A 10,903-nucleotide genomic window follows, 5' to 3' on the forward strand; every position below is an offset into this window, starting at 1 on the left:
TCAATTGTAAGATTTTTCTGTATTTTATTTTATTATATTTATAAAATTATTAAAATTATTAAAATCGATATAATGTTTATCGTAAAACGTAGATGTAAATTATTATATAGTATTGAACTATTAAAACATGTAAATAATATTATATTATTTATAGGGGTATAGTTAACATTAGGTTTTTTTTCCTTTCTATGTTCTCTGACCCGCTAGATTTTCACACATTCAAAATTGGCCCTGTAGTAGCATTGAGTTTCCTAACCCTGATGTATACTATAATTGGGTCCTAAATATTTTTTTTAACTGTAGTTTTTACACTCATATTTCGTTCTCTTGGTGTCAATTGGACTTAGAATAACGTACTATACCACATAAAGATACGCGTGCAATAATTAATCTACATCACACCCCAATTGTTGAATTGTGTATGTACAAAAACAATAATTAATTATCCAAACCTAAATAACTGTCTTCACCATATTCCACATTGCATGGGAATAAAATATTATGTGTTATTGAATGTTACTACAAAGTACAAATACTAGTGTAGTTAAAGTTATAATTAGTGTATACTATAAAATATACATACGTGCATGATACATATCGATTATGGCTTATTATAATATGACTTGAGTAACGGGTAGGTACAAATAACAAATAGATCAGATAAGTATTTGGCGATTTACGTGTAATGCTTTTATGGTTTTACGTATACAATATAGGTATATACGAACGTGGCAACATAAAAACAATAATATACATTATTGTACAATATTATAGGTATATAATGTATGGGTATATCGTATATGATATATAATACGTATAAATAACAGTCTAAATCACCATAAATGTGGTATAATATTCAAAACGATTAAATTACAGGGTTGTGTTTATATAATATAGGTTCACCTACATAATAAACTGTACATTATCACAATACGTTATCGGATATAATATTGAGCTGAAAGGATTGGATATTTCTATGTGTTCCTCCGATAAAAAGCATCGATAGGTCACTTATTAACTTGGATGTCATTATACGAATAATAAAGTACTATAATATGGGTATATTAGCAGATACGAATGAGGTAGTAAAAATGTATCATTGTACCACCACCATGCGTAGAATATGGACGTATTTCAGCAACAGCACGATACACGGCTTCAATTACATCGCCGACAAACGCCGTCACTGGACGGAGAGGTGAGTTAAAGGCTATTGCATAAGTGATTATAAATATATTCAGTAAGCCAGTGCTTAGTGACGTGCTCAGGTTTTTTTGAATAGATGCGAGGCCGTGGGGGGGGGAGGATATAAATTTTTCACTGTTCTCAGACCATGTAATGCGTATTGGTAAATATTATAGTTTTATATTTTATGTGGCAAAAAAAATCCAAACGGGAGATATCACACCCTTGCCCTCCCACCAAACTGTTAGCGCGCCTCTGCAGTAAATGCTATGTTGTAGGTCCAGTTCAGTTAATTTTTTTTCTAATTTATATACCTATTACCTAATATATAAATATAATAGTTTAGTTGTTGTTTTAAATTCTGAGTGCAGTGATCCTATGAATGTATTGAGTATTAATTTTTACAATAATAAATTATATGTTTTTGCGTTTGTGTGTCTGACATCACATTTTGAAGTCGTAAAAATGTTTAAATTATCAACTCCAATACCTTTTCTGATAAGAAAATTTATTGAAGTACATATAAGTAAGATTTATTTTATATTTTTATACGTATAGCCGTATAGGTACCTATTACTATTTTAATAAATGAATTAGCTGGTATATAATAATGAAATAAAGTTAAATTCATGTGTTCGATCCCGATTCCTAGAGGATGGAGTAATGATAAATATTAAAAACGGGAAATTTCGGCCCAAAAGTTTCAAATATTGGAATATGTCTTCACTCGTCATATATGTTTTTTGTACCTTGTAGTCCTTGTACTTCATGGTAGGTTTCAAAATACTGTGAGTATGAGTTTGACGGAAAATATTTTTATCATTGTAGCCCAGAGTTATTCAAACTAGTACTTCAAGCGGGGGTTGGAGGAGGGAGCCCCGTCAAAGAACCGGAAAGAAAGTTAATGTATGTAATATTATTATTATAATATTGATAGATATAAATATTATTTATAATCATTATAGCGCATCTAGAAATAATTAAAATCATTATTATTATATAGATAATTCATACAATATTACTTTTTTTTTTTTTTGAGCTTGAGCCCGGAAACTTAGGCCATTAGCTGTTGGTTTTTTTTGTTTGTTTGTAGGTTGTAAGTAGGGGGAGAAATGGTTGAAAACATGTTTTGTATGTGTGACAAGGATTCGTTGCTAAAAATCGCGGGTGGTCACCCATCCGGGAACTAGAAACGCCGGTCATTACGTACATTCGGTGCGTTTCCGCAGTTGAGTGTACGCACTGTGCCACACCAAACCACATACAATATTACTAGCTGTTATAATAACAGTGCTAAGCGAAAACAGAGTAACTCCATTTTTGTAAAAATGATAATTTTATTCGTATAGGTAAAATTTGTGATTTTACACCTATTTTTTTTATGTAAAAATAGCATATTTCATATTAAAACTCATCTATAAATGAAATTTTAAATAAGAAAATATGCGGCAAGTATACAATATATTTGAAGTTTTGTAAGCGAAAACACGGTAAATCCAAATACTAAGCAAAAACTCGACACATTACATGAAAAATAATGGAGTTACCCGAGTTTCCGTGTTTTGGCTTATGTTCACATGTTAGAAAAAAAAGAGTATTAAGGTGATATATAGTAACAATTTAGGCTAAAACAAGGTCCAGAAAAGACTAAGCGATAATCCGGTAAGTCCATTATTATTATGGAATTATCAATTTTTCGTTTAGTACAACGATATTTATTTTAGGTTAAGTCCATATTTTTTTTCTTAAAAAACTCAAAAAAGTCGAAATTAAAAGTGCTCAACCAATTCTAGGTATAAAATTAGAAATATCAGCATAGGTTTTGATCAATTTTTTGTACAAGCGCTTTTTTAAGGTTTGATTTACTGTTTAAAACATTATTTGCTGTTTCTCAACAATCGTATTGACTGGAGGTACCCTGTTTTGACTTAGGATGACATTATAATTCATAACTAAATTTTAAACACGTTTTGAAAATGTTTTGTTTTCCAAAAGAGTGTTTTGGGTTTTGACATGTTTCATATCATGTCTTGCTACAAGATTATATCTCCAAGCAACCTGGTACGCTTACAACAACAACGCCGTTAGCTTTGTCACCGACACCACGTATCTGGATTGGAACACGAGTTTTCTCTCGTTATCAATTTGCGAACAAGAGTCACCGGACAAGTTATACGACTTGGCTTCTAAGTGCGAATTTCATACGATTATAATATTTACATTTTCTCATTAATAAAAATTATTTTTAAAAAAAATTGTTCATAATAATAATTTTAGGATGTACGGCAGTGATCGAGATTTGAACATTGATTTTTATCTACGAGACATCGCTTTCTACGACGGCGCGTGTTACTCGTGCGTGACGCACTGCCAAAAAGGAGCGTTAAACTGCACCACAGACTACGATCAAATCATACGTGAAGTATATTTTAAAAGATAAACCTATATAAATTATGTGACCGTCGAAGCCAGATTACTAGATTATAGTCTTATATTCATCTATATAATGCATTAATGAAAGAATAGTGCCACAAATAAGAAAACACAACTTTTGGTACCTAGTCAGCTATTTAAGATTTAAAAAAGATGCTACAAATCAAATTTTTATTAAATATTTATGTTGTTTTGATAGAAATATATTAAATGACACGATTCTTAAATATGCATGGTAGTCGGTAGATATAATAATAATATTCATATTTTAACAAATGTTAATATTTTTTTTTGTATCATTTTAGAAGGTACCCTCTAATAATTTTACGGGAATTCCATAGAAGTTGATCACCAGAGCATTTTTTCCACTAAAATAAAAAAAAAAATAACACTGTAAAATAAATTCATTCATCGCTCCGAATTAAAAACTTACATAAACTATAAGAAAATAATATATTATATATTATATATATATATGCGATTGTAGATGTATTGTTACTGTATAAGGCAACTAAAGTTGAATACTAAGTTTTATACATTTTTGAGTCATCTGCAAGAAGTAAGAATTTAAAGTGTTGTAAGGAATTGGACATTTCGTTAATATATTATAATAAAGTATTAAAGGGTAAATTTGTTCAGTGAATGTGACGTCAAAAAAAGCTTCGATTACAAGGTGATCAAGCTTAGACGGTGGTAGTGTATTAATTACGGCCTAGTACAATACATTTGTATAACTCATGTGATGCCTATAGATTCGATCAGAATGTAAAGATTTGATTGGCAACTGTTATTGGAATAATGAACCATTCGAATGCTGCGATCAATTCTTACCAATAACGACTGAAAATGGTGTATGTTTTATTATAAACTCCTTACACACAGTAAAGTGAGTATAATAAAACTCTAAGTAGGTGCATAATATGTAATAAATTATATATATAATAAATAAAACATATTGGCAGTGAGCTATTTCGGTTGCGTGCGACGTCTGCGATACGAGCTGCAGACGAAAACTTTGCCCAAGACTGAAATTGTCTTGTTCGAGCCGCACTGCATATTATTAAATTTATTGTCACGCCTTAGACACATAAAAAACGCCTACAACGGTATTATGATAATCCGTTCGTTATGAACCCACCTGTCCCACCTACGAGATAATATTTGATGTATTGGATAAAACGTATCGATATTCGATACATTCGTGTATATTAATCTGATTTGAAAATTACCTTTTTGAACCTACACGGCTACACTGTATAGCAGGGAAATTGTACTTAAAAAAAAATTTACTGTCCGCTAAAGTTCATAATTTTCCAACTCTTCAACTGGCATTGAAAATGAAACTTTTAATGCAGGCGTGAGAAAAACAATATATTTTATACCTATTTTATAGCGAAATAGTTTTACATATTTGCCTATGTACCATGCACGTATAACATGACAAATTTTTTTTTTTAATTTTATTGCGATTATTATGTTTATAGAGAAGACGGAGAAAAATTAAAAATGATATCAAACCGAAAATTGGGACCTGGCAGCCTTGCTTTTACGGCGTACGAATCAATAAAGGTACCTATACCTATTAACTATTAATTGAAACCGTGTACCTACATATAGTTTTGTACCTACACATCGTATTTATATGTACAGCTATTTATACACTCACCAGAAGATTTACCTTGCGTAAACCATCCACAAGAAGAAAAATTTTTACTGAGTTGGGGTGTATCGTTTTTGATGAAATACCAGGTAAAGTATCGTGTAAATTGTATCTAAATCTCAATACGTTTATGTACAACAACTATAATACATATCACACTTTATATTATAATAGATTAAAGAGATCGAAAACGATCCACTGTTAAAACAAGTAGATATCAAACAGAGGAATTGTCGTTTTCCGGATGAAAACAATTTAAAAGTATACAACGTATACAGTAATTCCGCGTGCATTGTGAACTGCAGAGCTGAAGCTCAGCTCAGAATATGTAATTGTACGCCACATTATTTGAAGATTCGTACGTACCTAAATAAATAAACCAATTAAATGTATATACTCAATCTATGTATATTATTTAATAATTATTAATGTGCGTATGTTTGTGTTTATAGCGGGTACGCCAGTTTGTGGGATCGAAGGTCTCGGTTGTATAACTGAACATTCAGGTTTACATCTCGTATATAAAAATAATAATACTATAAAATATTTAATACTATTTAAAGAAAACAATTTAATTGAAGCTCAATTCTAACACAACATAATATTAATATGTTATTACATTACAATAAATAATATTAAAAACAATTGTTTGCAGAATATTTCCGAGCACTAAAAACTAATGATTTCAATAAGTTGGGATTAGTGTGTAATTGTATATCTAGTTGTACTGAACCAGAATATAATGTTTTGAGCAAAGAAAATTGGGTCGTAAGTACAACATTGAACTTTTTTTATTTTATAATATTTATATTAAAAAACTTATATCAAATTTAACTCAGCTTAACTACTGAAGAGCAAGATAACGAAGATATAAAATATGGATCAAAAGTTATTATCGCATTAGATAGGCTACCAAACGAGAGACTTAAAAGAAATGTAGTAAGATCTCGCATGGATCTCATTGGTAAGTTACACAAAATAAGCAAATTATTTAAAATAATTTTTTACGTGACTAATAATTTTTATAGTATCAATTGGAGGAACTTTGGGTCTATTTCTTGGAGTGAGCCTGTTAAGTATTGTTGAAATAGTTTACTTCTTCGTTGTTTGGACTCATAAAACACCACAGAGCATTACTAATAATGTCAAAAGCAAAAAACCAGTTCATCGACCAATTCAAAACATTAATAATTTACCATTTTTACATTGAATTACTTTAAGTACATCTAAAAATTAATTCACTTGTAGATATTCAAAATATTCAAAATATTAAACACAATTAGTATGAGATAAACCTTATACCATAATGTATTAATATAATTAATAAATAAACTTAAAAACATAGGTGATTCATTCCTTGTTATTACTCGTCAGTTCCATGTTACAAGAACTTTCATTATCCGTTTCAATGAAGTGTTCGCCCATTTCGTCACTGGAAGGTTTATTGAAACGCAACAATATAAAGGACAGAGTGAACTTGAAAGTGAGAAGTACGACACCGATTGCAGCGATATATTTAATAATAGTGACGGTATCAAATGTGTAAGAAGATTTTGCATTTTCTGTAACATAAAAAATAATTAATTATAAACTATTTAGTATTTATATAATATTACATAATATTATAATAATTATTTAATATTTATTATTTTTTTTTTCAAATGAACTCACCATCTTGTTTCACGGAATCTGCCAACCGATTATCAATGTTTTTCGTGGATTGGTTATGAAGCCAATCGTTTAATTCCGGTATCTGGTGAACTTTTAAAACTTTTGTTGGTTTTTCATTTTTATAGGGTATACTAGTGTTCCTCAGATCCGAAAGGTTATATGATTCGGTTGTTATATTGAGGGGATCTTTATAGTTTGAAGTTTGATTGTATTCAAATGGTTTTAGGTGAGGATTTCGACCAGAGATGTCAAAAACGACCATATTTTTATCAGGTACAATGGAGTCGTTTAAATATTTGACATTACTCGGTACGCGAGTGGTTGAATTATTTAACATTGTCTTATTTTCATTAATAATGGTATTCTGTTTGGTTTGTTGAGTATTAATTGATTTATTAATCAACTGTTCATCGCTGTCTGGTATACTTGGTTGAATTGATAACTTAGTAGAATTATTAATTAATGCTGTAGTTGATGGGGAATATTCGGTTATACTTTTAGTGATTGTGCTAGATGAATTAATTAGTTTAACGGTAGACAGTGTTGAATATTTAATAAGTGGTTTAACGGTTGAGTTAGACAAATAAACTGACGTTAAAGTCGTTAAAGGAGTATTTTCAACTGCAGAGTTACTAATTATAGTAGGAATAAAAATCACCTTCATAGTAGGATTAAGTTTATCTGGTCTGGAAGTTGAGCTAGAAATTTTAGGTAATGTCGTAGTCATAGAAATAGTGGTATTTACCATTAAAGATTTGGTGATCGCTGTAGGCGTAATATTTAATTTTTCGGTGGCAAAAGTTTTGTTTACGGTTAAAGGTTCGATTGTTGAACTAGAGATACTAGGGGTCATGGTCATAGAAGGGGTTTTGATTATTTTTGAAGAATTACTTTGAATGGCCACCACTATATTCGGAGTAACCGTTGCCACATTAGGACTCGTAGTTACTGAATGGGGGTTGATGGTACGAGATGTCGTAGAATTAACAAATAAAGTACTTTTCGGAACATCAGTGGACGTTGTAGTCAATGGAATTGATACAGTCATAGTTAAATTCGTTATAGACACAGGTGAAAATTTAGATGTTATGTTCGATTGTTTAGTAGTACTTGCTGTGGTTATTTTGTCAATTATTATCGTATCATTGTGTCTAGGAGTTGTTATTACGGGACTAGAAGTCGTTATATTCTTAACGGTTACATTTAAAATTGTAGTTTTTTCTGTAGTCGTCACCGAGGTCTTTGTGGCAGTAGTTGCATTAGTTAAATATAATCTAGTGATATTTTCCATTGGAACGACTGTAAATTAACGAATTTAATATTAATAAATACACAATAATAAGGGCATGGATGAAAGGCGATTGATACTCACTATACGGACATTTTATTCGTAGGTCTGGGCAGCAGTTGTTATTATTATAACATTCCCAATCACACGAACACCTGCCAAACGTTATTGTTCCACAATTATCATGACAACTGTTAGTCTCTATAAATAATCAAATATTTCGCGTTATGATGATATTGTGTATATTCTGTATGTGACTAATTCAAACATTAAGGGGATTCGATACCGTGATTTTCTGTTTTTGTCTAACACACGCGTGACATAGTATTTTAGATGTGTTTTTTGCCAAACATACCAATTGATCTAATGAAGCGATAAGAATTCTAAAAACAGATTTAAATTTGTCATCAAGCCTACTTGAAGTTGACTTTCCCACATTTTTGATTTTTTTGTATTTTTAACTTGAAATATAACAATTTTTAAATACTCTTTTTAATATGACATTTTAAGGAATTTGGGGGATAATATCAAAAATGTGGAAAAGTCGATTTCAAGTAGACTTGACGACAAATTCAAATCTGTTTTCAGAATTCTTATTGCTTTATTAGATCAATTGCTATGTTTGGCAAAAAACGCGTCTAAATACTATGTCACGAGTGTGTTAGACAAAAACAGAAAATCACGGTATCGAATCCCCTTTAGTTAAATAACTATAAATCATTAATGTCATGTACATTGTACAGGATGTTTCGCAAGGATTTGCCCATTGCGATATCTCCTGAGAGAATAAATTTATTAAAAATCTGATTTTTTTTATTAGACTTAGAAACAAGGAATACACATATTTTGTTTTTTAATTTAATTTAATTCTTTGCCAAAAAAGTTTAAAAAATATTTTTTTTATTTATTGAAACAATTTAAGATGGTCATTTTATAAAGAATACTTTTGTGAAAATTTTGATTTTTCAACATTCTATTTTCGTTAATTTCGTGATTTTTTTATAATTTTTTTAGTTTATAGGTAAAAAGGCAAAAACCAAGTTTTTGTCCGGGCGGCGAGTTTCGCTCTACGGCTAATAGGTACACCTTATATTTACCTTCTTCGTACGGTAGATTAATACAACTATCGCCCTCTGTAATAATTATATTATCAATGGCTGCTTTACAACTTTTCCCTTCAATTATGATCTACAAAATAACAAAAGAATAGTATTAAACATAGGTTTTTAAAAACATAATTTGAACCTACTCACTTTAGCTGTAGTATTCATTTTATACAACCCAATTATAGCTCTTCCTTGTCCTTCGTGAGATTCCCAGTGAGGTATTCCACCAAAAGTGACTTTTAGAATAGGAATACCGTTTGAATTTCCTGACATTACTTTATATGCAAATACCAAACACCTTTGTTTACTTCTAGCTGGGAGAATTGCTGGTGATAGTAATCGTCCGGTAGTAGTGGAACCGTAATTTCCAGCATCCAAAGATATATAATTACCTGATAAAAATATACTTAATTTTTGTTCAAATTAGTTATATTTCCACCAACTTTTAAAATACTGAGAAGATCCGGGCGACACATGACGCCTGGTAGTAAAGAAAATGAATGTAACTTTATCAGCCAACCAATCAATGTCGTTAAAAATATCGTTTTTCCAGCCACAAAATCTTTCATCAGACGATTCAAAATCACAGAATAAAAATATTTGATCATGCTCTGTTCAAAATATTTGTTAAGTATTAGATTAATTGATGTTAGTATGTGTACTAATAATCATGTAAATACACGTTTGCTCACCTTTACATCCTTTTAATTCTTCATTCCATTCCAAATCTTCATTACAATAAACGTAACTTGGACCATCTATAGTATATCCAAGATCACATTTCACTTCTAATTTAGCTCCTTCATTGAGAACATCCAATCTTCCATGAGGTACAGACTCTTGGATAAGACAACCTTCTCCTGTTATGTAGGAATAAAAATAAATTAATAATTTTGATATACTACAATCGACAGTTTAGTGTCTACAAAAATAACTAAAATAAATAATTCTATAAATTAATATTAAGAGAAGAGGTTGGTAAATACTGGATACCTAATATTAAATATTTACTTCAAATGTTTCAAATGACAAAAACAATCAGCATTTTATGTTCTACTTTTAGATTCTGAGTGGAGCTATGAATGTATTGGTTTTACAACGATGTGTGTTTTTTTACACGATATAAGTAGTTGAAACGTAACGCTTTGGTATCTTTTCTTTCGAAAAAGTGAATCTAGTTGGTGCGCCCGAGAGTATGAAATTCCCAATAGCTTTCAAACGCGTGGGGAAAAATCAGTATTTGATAAAACTCATTTTAATTTTGGTGTAAACAAATAATTGTATATGAATGTTTAAATTAAAATATACACCGTAACATTTTCAAAATATTTTTACTCTTATTGAGCTATTTATAGGCATAAGGAAAAAAATTTTGCTCGGTCAAAATATTTAAAAATGTCAACGAGGTTCTTCATAAGTTTTAACTAGTGTAATTTTAAAAAAAAAAAGGCGGGTAAGTCGTGGATGTCGCTCTGCTGTACAGTAGGTTCCAAGTGGGTTACTGTAATGGATGGAATTAAATTTGATCCAATGATATTATATCATTGTATACGAAAACGA

General features: G+C 30.3%; 2 protein-coding genes across 3 annotated transcripts in view; one reads left to right on the forward strand and one right to left on the reverse strand.

Moving 5' to 3' along the window:
- Positions 1-855: 855 nt before the first annotated feature.
- Positions 856-6,488, forward strand: LOC100164549 (sodium channel protein Nach-like). The gene is made up of 11 exons (XM_029486377.1): positions 856-1,198; positions 3,181-3,375; positions 3,463-3,607; positions 4,371-4,504; positions 5,103-5,187; positions 5,269-5,367; positions 5,453-5,636; positions 5,731-5,784; positions 5,934-6,050; positions 6,132-6,242; positions 6,307-6,488. The coding sequence occupies exons 1-11, from the start codon at positions 1,056-1,058 to the stop codon at positions 6,486-6,488; spliced, it is 1,449 nt and encodes a 482-aa protein (XP_029342237.1). The 5' UTR covers positions 856-1,055.
- Positions 6,442-10,903, reverse strand: part of LOC100166562 — a 14,804-nt gene continuing 10,342 nt past the window's right edge. The window contains exons 4-10 of one of the 2 annotated variants that reach the window (XM_029488516.1): positions 10,036-10,203; positions 9,787-9,954; positions 9,491-9,735; positions 9,335-9,425; positions 8,322-8,438; positions 6,950-8,248; positions 6,442-6,840 (exon numbers count right to left, since the gene is read on the reverse strand). In XM_029488516.1, coding sequence (XP_029344376.1) covers positions 6,629-6,840; positions 6,950-8,248; positions 8,322-8,438; positions 9,335-9,425; positions 9,491-9,735; positions 9,787-9,954; positions 10,036-10,203 — 2,300 coding nt within the window. In that variant the 3' untranslated portion in view covers positions 6,442-6,628. The remainder of the gene's footprint in view (positions 6,841-6,949; positions 8,249-8,321; positions 8,439-9,334; positions 9,426-9,490; positions 9,736-9,786; positions 9,955-10,035; positions 10,204-10,903) is intronic. The other variant, XM_001950592.5, reaches the window with a different exon arrangement.

Source organism: Acyrthosiphon pisum, chromosome A1 (assembly GCF_005508785.2).
Source record: "Acyrthosiphon pisum isolate AL4f chromosome A1, pea_aphid_22Mar2018_4r6ur, whole genome shotgun sequence".
Lineage (NCBI taxonomy): Eukaryota > Metazoa > Arthropoda > Insecta > Hemiptera > Aphididae > Acyrthosiphon > Acyrthosiphon pisum.